Consider the following 24,463-nt stretch of genomic DNA (forward strand, 5'->3'; position numbering starts at 1 on the left):
GAATATTTTAGGTTCTTAAGAAGCTTTTTTAAACTTATTTAAATACAGTTACTTTATTAAAATGATAGATTTTCTCAGATTGTTAGTATGCAATTAAGCTAGTTAAACAAACATTAGAATTAATCTTTACAAAGGGTGCTTAGAATTTTGGAGCTGACTATAAAAAAAGCACTCGTAATTTTTTCGTCCTCGATGTCCATCTCTTGAGACTTTCATGTACCTTCCGTTGACTGCTTATCATGAAATCCTTTCTGACAGGGTCCAATTTACAAACATTGCCACTTTGAACGGGGCAGGATACTCTACACCAATGGTAGTGTCGTATGTACAGCACATAGATCCAAGGGTTACACTGTGGTCACCGACAGCAGCGAGTTGTAGACTCTTGTTCCGTCTGGAGATCTTGCTCCATGCGTGAGCAGTTCCTGAATAGTCATCCAGTTGTCAAAAATCTTCTTGTTGCGCTTCTTCATCATCTTCTTGTGGCTTAATTCGATAATGTTGGGCTCCTTCTTGTCATCGGTGACACCTACGCTTTGCTCCTTCAGCCAGTCTGTTCGGCTCTGCTTCATGAACTCGCGGCGCTGGCGCTGCTCCTTGGCACGCACTGCGTGTTGCTTGCGCTCCTCCTTGCTCCAGTAGCGGCCCATCTTCAGCTCGCTGACAGTGTCATCATCCGTGGTCATGCCACCGCTGCGTTCTTCACGGATACGCAGGGCACGTTCCTTCAGTAATCTGTCACGCGCTGGTCTCTTGGTGATGTAGCGTGTGCCGTCGCTGCGAATCTTCACCTTCCATTCAGCCTTGGGTTCCAGATCAGCGGATGAAACCGGATCCCGACACATGCTGGCGAGGCTCAACTGGCTTTGAGCGTACTCCACAGCTGACTTCTGCTGGATCAGATGCATGTAGCTCTGATAATGCTGGGCATGTGCTGGAATGTGGGCGTGTTTGTAAGGGGAGTGTGGATGCCCGAGACGGCCTTGCTTGCGGTCTTTGGCTTCGGGCTGGTGCCCAGAGTCAGGCTCGTTGGCAGGAGCAGTACGGCTTCTGCTTGAGATGGAACCCTCTTGAACGGGTGACAGCATGGGTTTCGGGACTCTGGTGTTAGGGCCTGATACTGCTCCTTTTGCATCGGCTTCTGGGGGCCCTTCGTTGGCCCGACGCAAAGAGTTATCAGGTGAGAGTTCAAGGGTAAGTGGCGTGCTGCGGCAGCTTTCACCTGTGTTGTAAGCACTCGAACTGTCTTTGTCTGACTTCTCGGGCAGCTCGCTGATATCAGCCAGCTCATGGCGACGGGCATCGACACTTGTGTTGTAGTTGCGGAAGCCACTGTTGTGCAGCATCCACGGTTGCTCCCGCAACTGCTGTGTCCGGTGGGCCCGGACGATGCTCAGGCATTCAAGTTCTATGTTGCGCAACTCTGCATTGAGGAGCTCCAGTTCCTTGTCCACACTATCCTCGCCAGTGGTGCCTAATCCTTGGCTGCTGACTTGGCCAATTCTGGGCCAGCCCATGATGTCCCCACTCCTCACCTGGCACTTGAGCTCCAGCAGCTCCCGGAATCGCTCACACTCATCAGCTGGGAAGTCTCCCAGGAACTCTGCGTCGGCATAGTCAACCGAGATAAAGGACTCGCTGCTGAAGGGTAGATCGCTGCTTCCCAGCGTGTCCTGGCTGTAGGCTAAGCGCCGGCGACTACCCAGAGTTGTAGAAGCACTGGTCTGGTCGTCACAGAGGTTCTCCTGTTCTGAACTCTCGTCGTTGCGTGTACTTTCATCTGTACGGCCTACGCCACTGTCCTTCTCATGTTGCTGTGAAAGCAGTGTGCTCGTGTCCATGATGCCTCCATCATCCACATGCTTCTTCTGTCAACAAAGAAGCATAAAATTAATTGTCATTAAAAATATAAACCTTGTTAACATTAAAATATGACCTTCTCCAAAAATTTGCATAGCAGTGTGCTTTTTGTAACCAGTCATGGTCAGAGGTATATTAAATTGTACACTGATGGTAGCTACTCACAGTTCATAGGCATAAAGCCATGAGTTTCTTTGAAAATGGCCAAATTGTTATGGCCAGACGACTGAAGTACCTCTAAAACCCGCAAGGGGTGCTCACAGGCAGCCGTAGTGAGTATCCACTGAGAGTTATCCCAGGAGGGACATGCCACAAACTGCAGACAGGTTGTTGGGCAGCCAAGATTAATTGATTAAAGAAGATAAGAATCACGGACCAACATGCTCACGGACCCCTTTCATGCTAAAGCATTGTGCATGGAGGCTAACGATGGTCAGGACTCTCCCAGGACCCCCACAGAGCAGGTATTTTTTTAGGTGGTGGGTCATTCTCTGCACTGTAGTGACACTGTCATGGTGGTGGTGTGTTAGTGTGTGTTGTGCTGGTATGAGTGGACAAGATACAGCAGCGCTGCTGGAGTTTTTAGTGTCCTGTGACCACTGATGAAGGTCTAGAAGATGACCAATTCAAACAGCAGCAATAGATGAGCGATCCTCTCTGACTTTACATCTACAAGGTGGACCAACTAGGTAGGAGTGTCTAATAGAGTGGACAGTGAGTGGACACGGTATTTAAAAACTCCAGCAGCGCTGCTGTGTCTGATCCACTCATACCAGCACAACACACACTAACACACCACCACCATGTCATTGTCACTGCAGTGCCGAGAATGATCCACCACCTAAATAATACCTACTCTGTGGGGGTCCAGACCATTGAAGAACAGGGTGAAAGCAGGTTAAAAAAAGTATGTAGAGAAATAGAATGACTACAGTCAGTAATTGTAGAACTACAAAATGCTTCTATATGGTAAGTGGAGCTCATAAAATGTACAATGAGAGCAACAATACAGTTTCCCCAAATTTATAGACACAAAAGACATAAAGTGATTTATTTATAAGGATCAGTCAAAAGAACTCTAAGCCTCAATACTTTAGCTGACTATGACAGGGAGATAGAGTAATGGACAGAATCTGTCTTTTGAGGAACTGTCTTTTGACAGACGTTTGTGATGGACTGCTGTACCTGTTGGAGCATGCTGGCAGTGAACTGCATAGCCTGATGATGCTGCTGCTCCAGCATGTCCATGTGCAAATCATCCAGGAAATCATTTCTGTCATCCTCCAACCATCCTTCATCGAGCTGCACCAGAAAAATTATAGAACCATAAATTCATGAGTGGTTGCCATTATTTAAATGCATTTTATTGATTTACTACCTGCTATATTATTATATTAAGCTGGCTTTGATATTTTTCTAATGTTCTAATGTTAAAGTTAGCATAATTTGTAGGTTTATGTACCTGTATCTCTGGCCGGGCCACCAGCAGACATACGTTCTGGTACTCCTCACTCGTAAGCAGGGCCACCGCCTCCTCCCGGTTCTGTACCTCTATACCATTGATCTGAACAATGAGTAAAAAAATATTAATTTAGCTTTAGCAATCGAATGTCAAGATGTACAAAATATAAAGTCTTAAATCTAAACAAACCTGAATTATTCTGTCCCCCTCTCTGATTCGACCATCTCTTGCAGCAATGCTGTTTGGATCAATCTGTTGAGGACAAGAAACAGATCAATATTAAAACACCAATTTTATACAACTATCTGGTTTGTTCATATAATAGACATAAGGTCATGTATTCCAAAAAAAATGTTAATGTTATTTTTTTTTTTTTTAAATAACTTGACAAGTCGCTGATGGTGAAAAGTTGCAGTGCCTTTGTACAGCCGGGATTACCAATGCTGTAACTAATCACACAAATGTATCATTTTTATGATAATTGGTGGAAATCAAACAACAAATCAACAATACAGTCTTAACAGTAAAGACAAAAACAAATATGTTAAGAAAGAAAGTGTGGAGGAGTTATGGATGATACCCTACACTTCACTGATTCTACATTCTTAATAGATCCCATCTATACCAGACTGTGTTGATTGAAATGATTCATATGCCATACATCAAACACTATTCTTGCTGCTATGGTAATGCTTGTCACATTTGTTGATATTAAAAACCCACTTTTGCCTAAAGTATTGATATAAATAATACAAAAAACTTGAAAGTATGAAAATTAGTTAAACTTTTCTCCAAAAAATGAACTCTGGCCAAGTAGACACATACACATTATGCAGAATAAAGGGAAAACCATGCAACCACCTCTAGCAACATGGCTACAGTTGACTGGCCAAACCAGCCACTGCTAACTTCCTAAAATTGGCTTAATTAAACAAAATATGTAACCTTCCATGATTTACAGCATCTTTGTAATTCCTTATGCTCAAGTCTCTCTCTCTAATATAATATTAAATGAATTAAAAGTCCACACAAAAGCAAAATGTAGAAATCCATTTCACATTCTTATAAAAAAAAAAATTAAGCAGACACACCTCTACATTTTAATACAGACACCTCCACATTTTAAAGAAGAATATGGCATTATTCTAGTATCTATTTCTAAATCCCATCTCTAAACACAATATTTAAGAAAGACAGAAGAAGCATAAAGGGTTGAAAGCTTAGTACCCACCTCGCTTACGTAGATCCCGGTTTCATCTTCATCATCAGTCCTGTAGCACACGGTCAAGCCCAACTTGTCCTGGATATTTGTCCTGTACAAATCCACCTCCTGCAGAGATAAATAACACTTAGTTATTATATGACTCTTGGTGCTGAGAATGCTCCACAACCCAAAGAACATCTGGTCAGTGGGGGTATTATGGTGCACCATTTCAACTGATAAATGATGCACGGGGGATGACAAAGCACACAGAGCAACAAATGGATTGTTTTAAGTTAAATAATTGTAATCTGTATGGTAGGTGCAGCTTATGGAAAAATAAATGCACACACCAGATAGGTGTACCTAATAAAGTGCATAGTGAGTGTATGTGTTATTACTTGGCAAGTAGGGCATTATGCAGTTTACATGCAGACATAATGAATGTAAATGTAGGCAAACATTATCATATTATTAACCATAAATATTAGTTTTGCCTTTAATTACAAGTTATATTAATAATATATGGATTAAAAATTGCCTTTTTAAGAAGGACCATGAATTAGCTGAACAGTTCTAGTGGACAAGGTTGCCAGATCTGTATATTGTACTATATGCTACCAAAGGCTTTTTGTAATTTGGGTTACATTTGGACATATTATCGATTTTTAAACAACCAACTTAAGCTACAGTATTGCAAGATTCAAGATGAATTAAGTAAACCATTGATTGAAGTCTGGCGAACCTACTTGTAATGCCTAGTAACCAGTGACAGAACTTGGATCAGGAATGCCCATTCACATAGACCAATGTGAATGTAGGATCTGTTTTCTGGTCACATGATTACCAAGTAGGGGTAAATCCTTAATCTTATGAACAAACTTGCTTACAAATGACCAGACATGCAAATAGATGCATTTTCTGACTGGTGCAATAAACATGTGAATGCAGTTTGAGATTGTGCCAGTAGTGTGGGGGGACCTAAAAAAGGGTTTTAAAAGATTAGTTTTGTTATAATATTTACAAATCAGTCCAAGCAAGGCAGTGGGCCTTAGTGGGTGTGGGGTGGTGAATGCTTTGTGGTGATCACCATCAAGCCATTGATCAATGTTTGTCATCAAAGAGTCTTCAAATGCTGTCATAGGGCTGCACAATCAAGGGTCAGAAAAGACCTCTGTGCTGAGCATCTGTCTTGATAAGTGAACTTTAATAAACTTAAGAACCCACTTCCCCTTATGTCATCTATTGCCTTTCTGTAGTCTCATTAAAACATAATCTGACATCTTTGATGTATGTCATCAGTTTAATCACTCACAGTTGCTCTCTTCTACCCATCTAATTATCCTTCTTCGTGACCTGCTGTAGCCATTAACCACTGACATAATATCCATGTCACCGACTTCCCGCTATTGAAGAAGATAAGTGTTCTGATCTTTGTGTGCTGTAAGTGAACTGAGGTTTGTCAATAGAATGGATCTGTTGCAGGAGTGTACATCAAGGAGACCCTTTTAACATAATTGAACTAAAGACAGACAGGATCAGAGCTGTTCTGTCAGAAGGCTACACTGACAGTGCAGTCCACATATATTTTTATTTAGTTCCAGGGCAAAAGAAGTAAAAAGAAGATGAAAGTGATAAGAGTATGAAAGAAAGAGAGACAATGAGAAAATACAGTTGTTTGTGTTACCTCATACTCAAGCTCCTCTCTTTCCATGTCCTGCTGCATGCCTTCCAGGAAATCATTAGGGTCGAAGTACTCATGCCTAGGAGAACGTCTGTAAACATAAAATTGCCACCATAAACAAATGACGCATAACAGTACAATTCATCTACATTAAAAAAACCTTTTCTCCATATCTCAAGTGGCTTAACACCTATACAGCGGAACCTCGATTTAACAAACTAAAAGAGGGGTGCACTGGTTCGTAAAATGTGATTGTCCGAAACAGCAAGGTTTTTTTTCCAAAAGGGTTCGAAAATATATGAAAACACAGCACTAAGATCCACAAAAGTGCTAAACATGCACATATAATAACAGTTAAATGAACAACGTAAATAGATATGTAAATATGAAATATTAAAATTGGTGTACGGTACTACTGGGGAGAAATTTCATTTACCTTTTGTGGTGGAGGAGATGTGTTTTTGCCGTAATCGTTAAGTGGGGACTCAGAGTATCTATTATTCTGAGTCTAAAGCAGTGCTGGTGGCTACTGGAGCAGTGCTGGTGCATAACTAAGCACTAGAACTAGCAAAAATTAAGCATAAAACACAGAGAAAAAGCCAAGAACAAAGCGAGTCTTCTGACAAAATAAAGCTTATCACTTATGTAAACAGAGAGACGTGCAGCGGCTAGCGGACGATTACTGAACTACCGGTCTTGGTACGCTTGGTACAGACCGGACATATGGTTTTCCAGATTTTGTCCATTAAATCAGAAATTCGTTAAATAGAGGTCCGTTAAATTGAGGTTCCACTGCATTGTTTAAAGTTTGTGTTTTGTTTTCGGCACCATAACCAGACACAACCAGTGGGCACCACTATGTAGGTGAGAGGAATAAAATACTCATTCTAGTTTAACAGTAATATTAACCAATGACTGATGTCTGTAGGCAAAAAGAGACAGTAGCTGGCTTAGCATTAAGAGAAGCTTGATGATTTAAAAAAAAGCCTAATTAACATTAGAATACGTCAGTGTTCCCAAAGTTTGTTAATATGCCATGGGCATTTAGAATGGCTTGCAAAAGTTCTTAGAACTAGCCTTCGCATGAGCAGAGTCCCACAGAATGAATATAGAAAGCCTTTATTTGTCATATATACAGTGGGGGAAATAAGTATTTGATCCCCTGCTGATTTTGTAAGTTTACCCCCTTACAAAGACTTGAACAGTCTATAATTTTTATGGAAGGTTTATTTGAACAGAGAGAGACAGAATATCAACAAAAAATCCAGAAAAAAAACATTAAATAAAAGTTATAAATTAATTTGTATTTAATTAAGGGAAATAAGTATTTGATCCCCTACCAACCAGCAAGAATTCTGACAACCACAGACCGATTATGTGCCCATGAGGCACACAAATTAGTCCTGTCCCTGTATAAAAGACTCCTGTCACAGAATCAGTTTCTTCCGTTCAAATCTCTCAACCACCATGGGCAAGACCAAAGAGCTAAAGGACGTCAGGGACAAGATTGTAGACCTGCACAAGGCTGGAATGGGCTACAAGACCATCAGCAAGAAGCTTGGTGAGAAAGAGACCACTGTTGGTGCGATAATTCAAAAATGGAAGAAATACAAGATCACAGTCAATCGCCCTCGCTCTGGAGCTCCATGCAAGATCTCACCTGGTGGGGTAAGAATGATTCTGAGAAAGGTGAGGTCAGTCCAGAATTACACGGGAGGAGCTTGTCAATGATCTCAAGGGAGCTGGGAGCAGTCACCAAGAAAACCATTGGTAACACACTTCGCCGTAATGGATTGAGATCCTGCAGTGCCCGCAAAGTCCCTTTGCTCAAGAAGGCTCATGTACAGGCCCGTCTGAAGTTTGCCAATGAACACCTGAATGATTCAGAGAAAGCTTGGGAGAATGTGATATGGTCAGATGAGACCAAAATTGAGCTCTTCGGCATCAACTCCACTCGCCGTGTTTGGAGGCAAAGAAATGCCCAGTGGGGATGGTGTTCTTGGGGTCATATCCAGCATTTCTCTGTTTCCAGCTCCCTTGAGATCATTGACAAGCTCCTCCCGTGTAATTCTGGACTGACCTCACCTTTCTCAGAATCATTCTTACCCCACCAGGTGAGATCTTGCATGGAGCTCCAGAGTGAGGGTGATTGACTGTGATCTTGTATTTCTTCCATTTCCGAATTATCGCACCAACAGTGGTCTCTTTCTCACCAAGCTTCTTGCTGATGGTCTTGTAGCCAATTCCAGCCTTGTGCAGGTCTACAATCTTGTCCCTGACGTCCTTTGATAGCTCTTTGGTCTTGCCCATGGTGGTCGAGAGATTTGAACGGAAGAAACTGATTCTGTTACAGGAGTCTTTCATACAGGGACAGGACTAATTTGTGTGCCTCATGGGCACATAACCGGTCTGTGGGGGTCAGAATGCTTGCTGGTTGGTAGGGGATCAAATACTTATTTCCCTTAATTAAATACAAATTAATTTATAACTTTTATTTAATGTTTTTTTTCTGGATTTTTTGTTGATATTCTGTCTCTCTCTGTTCAAATAAACCTTCCATAAAAATTATAGACTGTTCAAGTCTTTGTAAGGGGGTAAACTTACAAAATCAGCAGGGGATCAAATACTTATTTCCCCCACTGTACATATACAGTTGTACAGTACAATGAAATTCTTTCTTCTCATATCCCAGCTTGTTTGGAAGCTGGGGTCAGAGCGCAGGGTCAGCCATCGTATGGCGCCCCTGAAGCAGAGAGGGTTAAGGGCCTTGCTCAAGGGCCTAACAGTGGCTGCATGGCAGAGCTGGGATTCAAACTCTAAACCTTTGAGTTGATAGCCCAACGCTCTACCCACTAGGCTACCACTGTTCCATTCAGTAAAACGTATTTGTTCCATTTTTGCACATTTAACACAAGTTATATGTTTGGATAATTAAATTTTTATATTGAATTAAAGAAACCCAAGTTTTATTTATTAGGATTTTTAGAACAGTAGAAACAATAAGAACCAAATTACTTTTATGTCTAATGTTTAATAAGAAAGGTTAAGTGAAAAACTAAAAAGCAGCTGCTAATGGACGTCTTCAATTACTTAGTTTAGCCCCCATAGTTTTTCCCCAGATTATTTGGTTCAAATGAAACAGTGCATTCTGATTTCCTCTCACCCCTCAGGTAGTAGGTACTGATCCAGCGCTGGTGGTGTAGATGCGGGCAGCTTGCTAAGAGCCATGATATGCTGAAAGGTGATGTCAGTCTGAGTGCTGATGTCCGTAAGCTGTGTGTCCCCATCAAGTCCTGCTGGTTTGGGCCTCGGCATCCTGCGCAACACCTGCACTTTGATGGGTTCCTTGGCTGTGCGGAAGGCCTCCACTGCCTGGTCATGGGTCGCCTTGGACAAGTCTTTGCCATTTACCTGGACAGAGACAGAATGACGAGTTAGAGCTGTGGGTTTTTGGAGTAAAAAGATGTTGAGGGACCTAAGCAATGTTCCGTGGCAACTATTTGACTCTGGTCTCAATCACTGTTTTAGAATCTGAATCCATTACAATATTAAGTGACCCACATAATGCATGTGAACAGACTGGCAAACCCTCATCCTGACATCAACAACTGAACAAAAACATCTTAACATTACACAGTGCTAGCAGGTTTAATGTGTTTAAAATGTTTACATCAGTATATAGGAGGAACATTTTGAGCATATCTGAGTATTGTATTTACGATCATGCTTTATAAAAGTATTTAATTTTATGTAAAATTGTTAAATATATGTATGTATTGGAATAATAGACCCAGCTAACAGTTAAATAAGTAAGGGAAAAAAACTCCAGTAAAAACCCATAACAATATTCCAGGCCTGCCTTGTATTAGAAGTAAGTACTGTTTCAAAACAATATTGGGTAGCCATCAAAATGTATATACTGTAAAATTACATTACAGTTAAGTTCTAGCTTTTACTACACTTTATTAATGGCAAATATTATAAAATCAATTTAAAACACAGACAATGAACCTGGTAAAGAGTCTGCTCATTGAACAGTGTCTTTTTTTTTTATTCCTAGGGCAGAAAATCTGGTGCAGTCACTCATCATTGAGCTCCCAGGAGCCTTTTTTCCACTTCACTAAGCTCTTCTCGCTCCATCAGACACGCTCCAATGGCAGCCCAGGAACCCGGACATGAAAAACCACATCCCTGTAGAGTTCAGCAATCACTCCCTCAGGAGAAGAACTATGAGACTGCTACATCGGAAGCATACTGACCATTCATAGAGCAGCCGAAATTAAAGTTTTTATTTCAACTTCTTTCTAATTGGATGAAGTGCAATCATTTATTGTTGTTACTTTTAGGTGTCAGAGGTAAACGCTAAATAATGGAAAAGTTTTACATTTTGGGAAGGTGACTAAACACTGATTGAATGTTAGACTAGACCACTTGTGTAGCGTGAGTGGTTCAGGGGCTGGTTTTAACAAGGCTTGAATATTTTCAATTGTTGGATATCAGGTATCATTCATGCAGTGTCAGCTCCCAAATTACTAGTTGTAAGCCCATAGATAACCAAGAGTCAATGACAGTACAATAGAATCTGTTTATATACCCCAAAGAAAAAGTGACAGTATAGAAAATGAAAATAGTCCATCTAACATTCACTTTTTTATTACAGACAGTAAATGTTTTGTCTGGACCTTCCTTGTTATCAGCAACAAGTCCAAAAGTCAGGGTCTGTCATGGTATGGGGCTGTGTCAGCACCCTTGGCAAAGGTCATTTACATTTCTGTGATGGCAGCATTAATGCAGAAAAGTACATTGAGAGTTTGGTACACCAACACGACATCTCTTCCAGGGACGTCCATGCATTTTTCAATAAGACAATGCAAAACCACATGCTGCACACATTACAAAGGCATGGCTGCGGAAGAAGGGGGTACGGGTACTGGACTGGCCTGCCTGCATCCCAGATCTGTATCTAATTAAGAATTTGTGGAGAATTTTGAATCAAAAGATGCTACAATGACAATCCTGCAATGTTGCACACTTTAAGATGTGTTTACAGGAAGAATGGAACAAAACAACAACTGAAACACTTCATCAGCACTTGGCATTCTCAGTGTTGTGAGAAGGAATGGCAACATTACAAAGTAATAAATGCTTTACTGTCCCAACTTTTCTGGAATGTGTTGCAGGCCTAAAATACAGAAGGAGAGCTTGGGTGTGTTAATAAAACATATGTAACGTGGCCGCTCAGGTGGCGCAGCGCTAAAAACACACGCTAGCACACCGGAGCTGGGATCTCGAATACATCGTATCGAATCTCAGCTCTGCCATCCGGCTGGGCTGAGCAGCCACATGAACAACGATTGGCCTGTTGTTCATATAGCGGTGGGATAGTAGTAAGCCGAGTAGGGACTCCTCGTAACTGATGCAATTACGACCTCTGCTGGCTGATTGATGGCGCCTGCACCGGGGCGGGGAAGGAGTGCGTTGATCAGAGTGTGTCTCTCCGTACACAGGGCTGATCCGCATTAGCACTCGCCTAGTGCAGGTGAAAAAATGCATACGGCTGCTGCCCATGTGTCGGAGGGGGCGTGGGTTAGCTTCGTTCTCCTCAATCAGAGCAGGGATCGGCATTTGGACAATTGGACGCGCTAAAAGTCGGGAGAAAATGCAATACAAAACACAAACACACAAAAAACAGTAACAAATGTGTCCACCACTGTGTAACACAGTTCTACTTAGCAATCCAATTTCATAGGCCACTGGTGTCATTACTAGTTTTTAACACTATAGTTAGTATATGATTTGGAGCAGGGTCCTTTAGCTCACTCTCCACCCAATGTGGACACTCCCCCTAAATACTGAACTTAGGTGTTTCAGCCACATCCATTTATAGCAGGTATATAAAACAATTTACAATTAATGACTGATATGCCACAGTGCCCATTTACCCTTGCACACAAAACATGGTCCTTAAATACATGGCTTGACAAATTTAGTGTGAAGAAGTCCAGTGGCCAGCACAAACTGAACAGGGTTTTGGTATGGGATGTCCAACTGGCTCATGGTCGGGTATCCAAATTAGTTGGCCACCACAATTCATAACAATGCAAGTTATAATGATGTCCTTTATTAATTTTAAAGTACATTCCACATCCTTATACCAGCAAGAATGTGTTTCAATCCGTCAAAATAAGGTCAAATGTCAAATTATCTTTATTAAGACACATCAGTGCCAGAGGCTAAACAAGCGCTGCTGCTGACTGGGAATTAAACCTAAGGTCAGGTGCCGCTCTTATCATAGCTCTAGCAGAGCTTTCCCCTGGCGCTTCACAAGCCAAAGAAATCCTAATTTGTTCATTTGTAATTCCTTGATGAGTGACAGCTAGATAGGATCTGCACCTGGGGGATTTAAACTGTACATCCACACACAGTGTGCTGCTTCACAGCTGATAAAGCAAAAATGTATATTCCAGAGGTGATGAAACCAGTGCAAATTACACATGAAACCAGTTAATACAACCAATTTGCTATAATATGGATAATGGATTTTTTTATAGTGGTGTTCACTGTTTCCTAGATAATTATTAAATACTCCTTATCACACAATTTACTTTTACCTCTCATACTAGATTATCGTATGCAACCGTTAAATACAAGTCATAACATTATGACCACCTCCTTGTTTCTACACTCATTGTCCATTTTATCAGTCCCACAATTACTGACTGTAGTCCATCTGTTTCTCTACATACTTTTTAGCCTGCTTTCACCCTGTTTTTCAATGGTCAGGACCCCCACAGGACCACCACAGAGCAGGTATTATTTGGGTGGTGGATCATTCTCAGCACTGCAGTGACACTGACATGGTGGTGGTGTGTTAGTGTGTGTTGTGCTGGTATGAGTGGATAAGACACAGCAGTGCTGATGGAGTTTTTAAACACCTCACTGTCACTGCTGGACTGAGAATAGTCCACCAACCAAAAATATCCAGCCAACAGTGCCCCGTGGCGAGCGATCGTCACTGACTTTAGATCTACAAGGTGGACCAACTAGATAGGAGTGTCTAATAGAGTGGACAGTGAGTGGACACGGTATTTAAAAACTCCAGCAGTGCTGCTGTGTCTGATCCACTCATACCAGCACAACACACACTAACACACCTCCACCATGTTATTGTCACTGCAGTGCTGAGAACAATCCACCACCTAAATAATACCTGCTCTGTGGTGGTCCTGACCATTGAAGAACATGGTGAAAGCAGGCAAAAAAAGTATGTAGAGAAACAGATGGACTACAGTCAGTAATTGTAGAACTACAAAGTGCTTCTATATGGTAAGTGGAGCTGATAAAATGGACAGTGAGTGTAGAAACAAGAAGGTGGTTTTAATGTTCACATTACCAAATACAATTCTATAATAATTCTATAAAACCTGATACTGTGGATTTTTAATTGAAAGAAAAGTTAAGGCTTGATGTACTACTTTGAAGATGTGATTACTAAACACAGAAAGGATTAAGTATAAGCCTATTCTGACTGATAAGTGGCTCATCAAAAAACTTTAATATATAAAATGTTAGAAGTTTGAAAAGCCCAGATTATTGAAGTAATATTTTAATTTATTTATGTATTTTTGTTTTTTTAATGCATTTTCTCCCTTTTTCTCCCGATTTTTAGTGCGTCCAGTTTATACCCAATTGCATTATGCTTCCTCTCCACTGGAGCTGACCCTCGCCCTGATTGAGGAGAGCGAGACTGTCACACGCCCCCTCCGACATGTGCGCAGTATCCGACTGCATCTTTTCACCTGCACGAGGTGAGTTCATATGCCGAACAGCTTTGTCCACGGAGAGCCACACCCTGATCAGCATTATTCCTCGACCCCGTGCAGACACCATCAACCAGCCAGCAGAGGTCCTAATTCCCTCAGTTATGAGGAGTCCCTATCCGGCTTGTCCTACCCTATGAAAACCGGCCAATCGTTGTTCATGCAGCCGCCCAGCCCAGCCGGATGGCAGAGCTGAGATTCGATACAATGTATTCTAAATCTCAGCTCTGGTGTGCTAGGGTGTTTTACCGCTGTGCCACCTGAGCGGCGTGAAGTAATATTTTTAATGCAATTCAATGTAATAGCCTTAATGCTAAACACTGAACAAGCAAATGCAAATAAAAACTGTCATTTTATTTATCTACTTAGAAAAATAATAGGTACTTAGAAATAAGTCACAACACCAGTTGTATCAGTTGTAGCTTGTTTATTTTACTGTCTGATGATGATGTATTAGATTTAAGACGGCACTTGTTAGTGTGTAAACAGTGAATACTTTGAGATAAAAGGAAACCCTAGTTAAAATGTTTGCCTTATGCCTTTCTGGTTAATTAGTGTTTAAAGCCAACACTTGCTTTTGTTTGCCATTGTTTACAACTAAAGCTACAATGTATTGAGTCTAACAGCTGTGTGTGTCATTGATTTATTTGTAACATTATTTTTAATTGTTAAAACTCTGTTTTAAATGTAACCATACAGATTTCTGTGTTATATAAACTTGTCTGATCCCAACCTGGGACTTAAGATTTCCCCTCAATCTTCAAAACTGATTCTTTCCTATTTTTCCCTTCAAAAGTGATGGTGTCCAATGCCGAAACTCTTACTCCTTTCAGCCATTACTCGCCAACACACACACAAAATCGTTCTTTTCTTTTTCCTCAGCTTCTAGTAACACTTGCCCAGGAATCCCATTACTCTCTAGAGCCAGTGACCCATGAGACAAAGCCTTAGCCCTGCATCCTCCCTTATCCCGCTCACCACCAGGGAGTACACACTAGCAGGCCCCTATTCAGAGATCTCACCTTTGACACAGCCTACAATAGCCTAAAGCTCTAGTTTTTTGTTGCCAGCAATGCCGTGAACCAAGACTCCTCACCCTTTGCTGAACATGGAACATTAACGCAGTCACCCCGGAGGACACTACCAATTATGTGCTATTCTAGTGACTTTCTAGACTGACGAACTGCTGGGAATAGGTGTTGAAATGTAGGGGATGCACAGATGTGATAGACAGTAATGGTACCACAGTGGGAATTGGCCATGCTCTTGATAAACAATCTTGGGTGGATGTAATATGAGATATGTATGAGATGAAGCAGTTTGGGCTCGTGTTTAAGTGTGTTAATCTGCTTGGTTACTTGCATTAGATTGAGTGGATGAAAAGAGCTGACTTTATTTGTTCAGAGAAAGAACACGCCAGTCCTTACACTAAATCGAGTGCCATTAGTAGTAGGAGACATATTGGGTAAAACCTAGAAACAACTGTGTTGAGGCACATTAAAAAAAACCCTCTATTTTTGGGTTCTTTTTAAGGATTAATATTGTGTTTAATCTTTGCTAATGCCAGAAAGTCACCACATTTATTTTAATCTTGCACCTTCTGTGAACCAAGCTAAACTGTTGCTCTGGTAATACAGTCTTGACAGCAGATAAACAGCGTGGATGCTTGCTGGTTTAAGCCTAAAACCTTCTTTTTTCAGTTGAGAATGATAAAAGAGGGTGAAATCACCTCCTTGGGGGTGCTTTTCTGCTCTTCGGAGATGGCTTAATGAGAACTGCTTCAGGTGTTCATTTTGAAAGTAAGAACTGACAAGACACACAGCAGCTGAAGCTCAGATTTAATTAGCCTGTGTATGATGTAATATCTGGGGCTGAATTGCTATACCAACCTATCGATCATTTTTAAGGCTAGACACTGGTATTCATGTAATTCTACATTTGCCCATACAAATGATTTTTCTTTTTTTTTTAATGCATTTTGTCCCTTTTTCCCCCGATTTTTTAGTGCGTCCAATTTTTACCCAATTGCATTATGCTTCCTCTCTACTGGTGCTGACCCCCGCTCCTGACTGAGGTGAGCGAACTGACACACGTCCACTCCGATACATGAGCAGTAGCCGACTGCATTTTTTCACCTGCACCAACCGAGTTCATATGCAAATTAGCACTGTGCACGGAGAGCCACACCCTGATCAGCATTATTCCCCTACTCTGTGCAGACGCCACCAACCAGCCAGCAGAGGTCGTAATTGCATCAGTTATGAGGTCCCTATCTGGCTCTCTCTTTGGATGAACAGCCAAACGTTGTTCATTTAGCCGCACAGCCCAGCTGGATGGCAGAGCTGAGATTCGATATGATGTATTCGAAATCCCAGCTCTGGTGTGCTAGCGTATTTTACTGCTGCGCCACCTGAGCGGTCCACAAATGATTCTTTATAGAACCTAATGTGTAAATTATTTGTATAGATAAAAAAATAATTTTTTTAATCATTACTTTTATTATTAGTATTATTATTATCTTAAAGATCTTAAACACTATTTATAAAACAAGACTTACATTGCCATTGGTTTAAAACGTGATGCTCCCCTGTGATGTAGGCATCATTTTTTTGTTCATTAAATCCTCAGTCAGCTTCATATTTAAGCCTATATACGTTGATAATGTTTGATCAAGTCAGAATTCAGTGTGTAAATTGGCCATGGGTGCCAAAACCTTTCAATAAAGCTGTATCATGTGACCAATTTTATACATTTTTAGCCAGTAGATTGGCTAGTAATCTACCCTAAATAAAGTGTTAATACATCTTACAGAAAAGAATACAACCTTGCACCTGTTTGACTGACAGCTTACATTCTGTCTCATGTAGGTAAAATCTATAAGAATTAAGCTTTAGAATAAAAGTAAAGAAAGGGTTGATTTAGTCAGACAGGAATTAAAATGGGCAAAGGATTGCACCCACATTCCCTTTAATTAAAGCTGGCTTCTTATTCTTAGCCCACTGGCTTGAAAATTACCCTTAAATGCAGAAGACTAGAATACAAGTCAACACATGTCATGTTGTTCAGAAGGATTGAACTAGTTTTACTACTTACTAGTTTTATCTAGGTTCAGATATAAAATATTTTTTGATTTGATTAATTATCACTGCTTACTTTTTTCCCACATCATAACCAACTTTCGTTTTATTTTAGCCACTGCCAATTCACACCCAGAAAACTCACCCCATTAGAACACAAGATTACAGAAGCCAGATATTGTCTAGTGTTGCTTAGATTGACAGTAAACCAAGAATAGAATGCCTTTATTTGTGATATATACATATACAGATGTACAGTACAACGGAATTCCTTCTTTACATATCCCAGCTGGGGATAGAGGGCTGGGTCAGTCATTGTATGGCGCCCCTGGAGCAGAAAGGGTTAAGGGCCTTGCTCAATGGCCCAACAGTGGCTGCACAGACCGGCCCTGACAGAAGGTCTATTTATGCCTTCTCATTCTCTAAAGAATCATAGGGTGACTGTTGCTATTTTTACACCACAAACGTTTGATGTTAATGGACATCCTAAATCTTGCATATATATAAAGGACACAATGTATCATAAAGCCTGTTAGCTTTGATACAGTAAAATGATGAAAATACAGTAAAACAATCTTGCTGTACTTTAATAAAGTGTTATATAAACACGATCAACTTATGAAGATAATTACACTAATAAGGACAAAAGTTTAATTGGGTTCCAGCATTTCTTACTAGAACAAAGAAATGTTCAGAGAATATTAGTCCCCAGAGGTGAGCAGGTCACTGTTTAACACACCTTAGCCTTCTCTGTGTCCTCACAGCAGCTGTCTGAATCCAGCGCAGTGGGATAGCAGTGATTAGGCACTGAGGGAGTACTCAGGCCAAGGAGAAATAATGAGAAGTAATGCCTCTTCATCATCTGCATTCAAAAGAGGCCCACGGCTCTAACAAGAGATTAGACCACTCAGTTAACATGTTTTATTCATCGCTCAACATGGACACCAGGGATGTGCCACCGAAACTTGTTCACATGCGCAATTTATAGCGTTAATCATGTACCATCATTTATTATTAAATAACATGCCCCTGGAGTAAGACTCTATCTTCCGATGTTAGTGCTAATAGTAACATTAGTCATTCACTATCGGATATGTTAACAAGAAGACGTCTGCAAATGAACTCGTCTATCCTTGGGCTGAAACGGATTTGATGTTGACAGAACACAGGCTGGTAATGAAGAAAAAAAAACGACTAATACGTGACAATACAATTCTGGTAATCCTAATCATACAAGAAGAACAAAAGCATTCTGACTACAGGAGGCATCACCTTGTATACTCGGAAAAGGAGACAGTACACTTAATCTGCCCTGATGTCTCTGTTTTTTTAGATGATGATAACACAAAGCACCTTGAGGCATCTGTTCAAACACATCAGGAGTAAATAAAAAAAATGGAAAAAGTCTCCATCACACCTGTGCCTGTGTGCTCCTACACAATATAACAGCTGTGTTATATTTCAGGGATTTAAAGTCTATAAGTGCTTACTATTCTTATTTATTCTTTTAGTACAGTAATAATGGCATATGTATTCATGGTAACAATTTACACTGGTACTATTATGTTCAAGTTAAACTTTTCCAGTTAAAGCATTCCAAATAACTGCTTTTGTTGTGTGTGGCTCTGCGGGTAGCACTGTTACCTCACAACAAGAAGGTCCTGGGTTTGCTGCTCAGGTGGTGCAGCGGTAAAAACACGCTAGCACACCAGAGCTGGGATTTCGAATACATCATATTCTGGGCTGGGCGGCTGCACGAACGATTGGCTGTTGTTCATAGGGAAGGATAAGATGGATAGGGACTCCTCATAACTGAGCGAATTATGACCTCTGCTGGCTGGTTGATGGCGTCTGCACAGAGTCGAGGAATAATGCTGATCAGGGTGTGGCTCTCCGTGCACAAAGCTGATCGGCATAAGAACTCACCTCGGTGAAAAGATGCAGTCGGCTACTGCACACGTGTCGGAGGGGCGTGTGACAGTCTTGCTCTCCTCAATCGGGGCGGGGGTCAGCTTCAGTGGAAAGGAAGCATAATGCAATTGGGTAAAAACTGGACATGATAAAATCGGGAGAAAATGAATAAAAAAAGAAGGTCCTGGGTTCGGTTCCCAGATGGAGCAGTCTGGGTCCTTCCTGTGTGAAGTCTGCATGTTCTCCCCGTGTCTGCGTGTGTTTCCTCTGGGTGCTCCGGTTTCCTCCCACAGTCCAAAGACATGCAGTCAGGTTAATTGTAGCTACTAAATTCCCCTTAGATATCAGTTTGTGTGTGTGTGTGTGTGTGTGTGTGTGTGTGTGTTAACGCAAACAAAAGGTGCTTGGGTGAAGCAGCACACTATTATGCTAGCCCACCAATGCTAAGACACAGGCTTGTGTCTGAGGAAGGGGAGGCCAGATGGGGAGGGGTACCTGTGTAAGTGGTAGAAATACACTTTAACACACAAGCAGTGTAACACAGCCTAATGCTTTATGTAGGAATCAGCCACTAGCTGGTTAAACGATTCAGGTGGCTTCACACGTGGTGACCAGCTCTGCATTATTTTTATTTATTTATTTATTTATTAGTTTTTTAATGTCATGTTTTGCACACTTTGGTTACATTCATGACAGAACAGGTAGATACTAGTTACACATTTACATTTTCGGCATTTAGCAGCCTTAATCCAAAGACACTTAGAGTACAGTGACTATATACAGTCTGAGAAATTAAGAGTTAAGGGCCTTGCTCAAGGGTCCAACAGCAGCAACCCAGCAGTGGTGGGGTTTGAACCACCGATTTTTTGGACTAAACTCAATTGCTATACATTAATAATTCACTCTTGATTGAATAACAGTTTTATATTCATATTTAAATTATTTACAAGATCATCTTAATCTAGGAAAATTGTCTCTACTCAAACATCATGTCTCGTTTCCCTGTTACATGTCATTGTGTTTAGTTTGTCACACTGAATGTTTACAGTGCTGCGTCTGTGCCTTGTCTACTAGCGCTACGTCTATGTCATTGTCACATCACATCTGTGGCTTGTTCATGTTATTGATGTATCTTTCCTGCCTGCCTGTTACATTTAATACTAGACTAGAGTGTTCAGATTTTTCCCTTGTGGGTGCTGGCCACCTGCTGTAGTGTGAAACAGCTGTGAACGTACAGCAGCCACAGTCTGTCTCTGATTAAGCTGAGTGACTTGAAATCTTTCCCATTTTTATCATTTTATTCGACACAATCAAACTATTTCTTCACCCTGCTTTGATTAAACCTTATTAGCACAGTGGGCCATGTGTACGACTATCAGAGGTCAGTCTGTTTGAATTTCTCTGATTAAGAGGGTCTTAAATATACACCGATGAGGCATAACATTATGACCACCTACCTAATATTGTGTTAGCCCCCCTTTCGCAGCCCCATACGCAACACACTGTGATGCCCTGTGTATTCTGACACCTTTCTATCAGAACCTGCATTAACTTCTTCAGCAATCTGAGCTACAGTAGCTCGTCTGTTGGATCGGACCACGCGGACCAGCCTTCGCTCCCCACGTGCATCAATGAGCCTTGGCCGCCCGTGACCCTGTCGCTGGTTTACCACTGTTCCTTCCTTGGACCACTTTTGATAGATACTGACCACTGCAGACTGGGAACACCCCACAAGAGCTGCAGTTTTGGAGATGCTCTGACCCAGTCATCTAGCCATCACAATTTGGCCCTTGTCAAACTCAGTCAAATCCTTACGCTTGCCCATTTTTCCTGCTTGTAACACATCAACTTTGAGGATAAAATGTTCACTTGCTGCCTAATATATCCCACCCACTAACAGGGGCCGTGATGAAGAGATAATCAGTGTTATTCACTTCATAATGTTATGCCTGGTCGATGTATCTCTTAAATAGAATGCAATAAGAAAGCAATGAGTAAGCTCATATCCTAGGATTTAATTAGATTAGTCAATGCGGAAACTTCCTAAATCCAATTCCTCATCTTGTCCGTCTTGAAGATATGATCCTTATCTTTATATTAAATTAGTTTTATGGTCCTTTCAGACCAAAATGGTATTTTCTTATCATAATCCTCCCACACAACAATTTATTTCAATCATGTCAAGTGATCTATATCAGATATGTGTTCCCTATAGCTCCTCCACACACACATTTTACAATTCAGTTCTGATGTATCAACAGAAGCTGTTAAAATACTAAGCAAGACCTATTAAGAAAAAAATAGAAAAACATATAAGCATCATTCATTCATACACTTTAGGTTCATCCAAATGTTTCTCCAGCCAGCGTTTGGTGGATCATGAACAAGGTGCTACAAGGTGAAATATTTACACCTTGACAAGGCACCAAGGCTCCATCATAATCACACTTTGCACTTGCTGGCATAGACCTGGGGTTACTTGACTGCCTTTCGTCTATGTGGTGCTTGGCCTGTTCTTTTTTTTATGCTTGAGTGGGTTTCCTATGGATACTTGGGTTTCCTCCCCCATCCCAAAATAGGGAAGCTATAACAAGAAGACTAAAAATATAGGTATATTTATAGTATAAATATATTATTTTATTATTTAATGATTTTAACGTCATGTTTTACACACTTTGGTTACATTCATGACAGAAACGGTAGTTACTAGTTACACAAGTTTATAAAATCAAACACAGTCATGGATTATTTAGTATCTCCAATTCACCTCACTTGCATGTCTGTGGACTGAAGGAAACCCAAACAGACAGAGAGAGAACATGCAAACTGCACACAGAAAGGACCCGCACCGCTCCACCTGGGAATCAAATCCAGGACCTTCATGCTGTGAGGCGATAGTGATAACCACCGAGCCACCGTGCTGCCCTCGAAAGATTTTAAAAACAAATTTCTGGCCCTGCAATACAGCAATCTGAGCACCAACTATAAATCACATAGATTTATTTTTTGTACAAAGAAAATGCAGACAAGTTCATGGTTCATCAATATGTGCTTTGGTACATTCCAGTACATTACTTTGCATGTATAAATTAAGCAACAGTGGAACATTACAGGTTGCACCAATAATGTTATAATGGAAAATCATTATCATTTTATATCGTTTTATAAAACACAAAGGTTCTGTCACCACTTTTTTGTAGTTTTTCAGTTTACCATTAATTACATTTAAAGAAAATCAGGATGCTCAGATGCACCATTGGTAAAACACGCTAGCACATCAGAGCTGACATTTCGAACATTTTGCGATTCACGATAAGATTTTTTCCCAAGTTTTTTAAACAAAATGAAATTGAAGACAAATTATGACAAAGTTTTCTTTTATTATTTCTCTTTAAACCAAAAAAAAAAAAAAAAACTGTATTTGTGCTTATCTTTTATTTATCTATATAATGAATGTCCTTTTATTTCTAAAGTAGGTACAAACTATGCAAAACAATGCTGCTCATTTCCCTTTTTGTGTATCAAAATCAAATCCCACATTAAATAAATAAATGAATAATACAAATAAAGAAAGTATCCTCACAAATACATTTGGCTGGAAAATTCTGAACCTGGCAACCCTGTAGTGACGTCAACCAGGCAAGGTGAATAGCACCAGTACCCTCTGCTGTTTAAAGTAAATATCGATTAATTATACATGTAAACCGATTAGAATCGTTACGAATGTGAATTGATTTTTAACTGTCTTGTGGTGCATCGTTACATCCCTATAAACAACGATTGGCTGTTGTTCAGAAAATCACTCATTCCTATGTTGTCTTTATTAATTTCCCTCACAAAGACTCAAAACAAAGACTCAAAGTCTTTTTACTACTAATATTTATTAGATAAGCATAAAATAAAACCTTCATTTACCGACATGATTCAGTCCTACTAGCCAGTCTGTGATAGCTTTAATTAAATAGAACGACGTAAACAGGTGCAATCGCCATTATCGGCTGCTTTGAAGAGAGATTAGCAGTCTGCAGACTGTCAAACTCGGTTTACACCATCCAGCCAGGGTAACAGCAAACACAGACAAAGAAGCTCGCATCTCCACATGGTGCAGAGCTTTCGAGCTTTGAAGCTGGGATCAGGGTGCTGAGGTGCACTTAGGGAGGTCAGCATTTTGCAAGGACGGCAAGGTGGGATTGCACAAATGCTTTTCTGGGCTTTAATTATCCTAACTGAGAGAGAAATGGCTTTTTTGTCCACCTGTAGGCTTACAGGGACTCCCAGCGCTAATGCACTTTTCTAACAGAGGAACAGATTTTTAAATCGGCTCCCTTCTCTGGAATCAATTGGCTGACCGGTATGCTAATTGTAAACACTAGATTAAGCCTTGTTTAAGCACTGCATAAGCATATTACAAAGACTGGATATCTGGCCGCATGTTGATTCCCTTCATGTGGAGCACTGATGAGACAGTGAAGCATTTTATACTTAAAGAAAGTATAAGCAAGCATAAGAGATCAGGCAAAGCTGGGGATGGGTAAGGTTCTAGTCATCCTAATAAATAGGATCTAAGTGTATTTTGATAAGTATTTCATTCATTCTCTAACTCACACACTTAATCATACACCGATTAGGCATAACATTAAAACCATCTCCTTGTTTCTACACTTACTGTCCATCTGTATCAGCTTCACTTACCATATAGAAGCACTTTGTAGTTCTACAATTACTGACAGTAGTCCATCTGTTTCTCTACATACTTTTTTAGCCTGCTTTCATCCTGTTCTTCAATGGTCAGGACCCCCACAGTACCACCACAGAGCAGGCATTATTTAGGTGGTGGATCATTCTCGGCACTGCAGTGACAATGACATGGTGGTGGTGTGTTAGTGTGTGTTGTGCTGGTACGAGTGGATCAGACACAGCAGTGCTGCTGGAGTTTTTAAACACCGTGTCCACTCACTGTCCACTCTATTAGACACTCCTACCTAGTTGGTCCACTTTGTAGATGTAAAGTCAGAGATGATCGCTCATCTATTGCTGCTGTTTGAGTTGGTTATCTTCTAGACCTTCATCAGTGGTCACAGGATGCTGCCCACAGGGCGCTGTTGGCTGGATATTTTTGGTTGGTGGACTATTCTCAGTCCAGCAGTGAGGTGTTTAAAAACTCCATCAGCGTTGCTGTGTCTTGTCACTGCAGTGCTGAGAATGATCCACCACCCAAATAATACCTACTCTGTAGTGGTCCTGTGGGGGTCCTGATCATTGAAGAACAGGGTAAAAACAGGCCAAAAAAAGTATGTAGAGAAACAGATGGACTACAGTCAGTAATTGTAGAACTACAAAGTGCTTCTATATGGTAAGTGGAGCTGATAAAATGAACAATGAGTGTAGAAACAAGGAGGTGGTCATAATGTTATGCCTAATCGGTGTACATTTACAGACACATTTTAA

The 24,463-nt window shown here is 40.8% G+C and overlaps 1 protein-coding gene across 1 annotated transcript in view; it reads right to left on the minus strand.

Annotated features, from left to right (window-relative positions):
• Positions 1–205: 205 nt before the first annotated feature.
• Positions 206–24,463, minus strand: part of pdzrn3b (PDZ domain containing RING finger 3b) — a 155,716-nt gene continuing 131,458 nt past the window's right edge. The window contains exons 4-10 of the mRNA XM_062997548.1: positions 9,371–9,618; positions 6,211–6,298; positions 4,554–4,652; positions 3,512–3,574; positions 3,323–3,424; positions 3,046–3,162; positions 206–1,868 (exon numbers count right to left, since the gene is read on the minus strand). Of these exons, the coding sequence (XP_062853618.1) occupies positions 348–1,868; positions 3,046–3,162; positions 3,323–3,424; positions 3,512–3,574; positions 4,554–4,652; positions 6,211–6,298; positions 9,371–9,618 (2,238 nt within the window). The 3' untranslated portion in view covers positions 206–347. The remainder of the gene's footprint in view (positions 1,869–3,045; positions 3,163–3,322; positions 3,425–3,511; positions 3,575–4,553; positions 4,653–6,210; positions 6,299–9,370; positions 9,619–24,463) is intronic.

This window comes from Trichomycterus rosablanca, chromosome 6 (genome assembly GCF_030014385.1).
Source record: "Trichomycterus rosablanca isolate fTriRos1 chromosome 6, fTriRos1.hap1, whole genome shotgun sequence".
Classification (NCBI taxonomy): domain Eukaryota; kingdom Metazoa; phylum Chordata; class Actinopteri; order Siluriformes; family Trichomycteridae; genus Trichomycterus; species Trichomycterus rosablanca.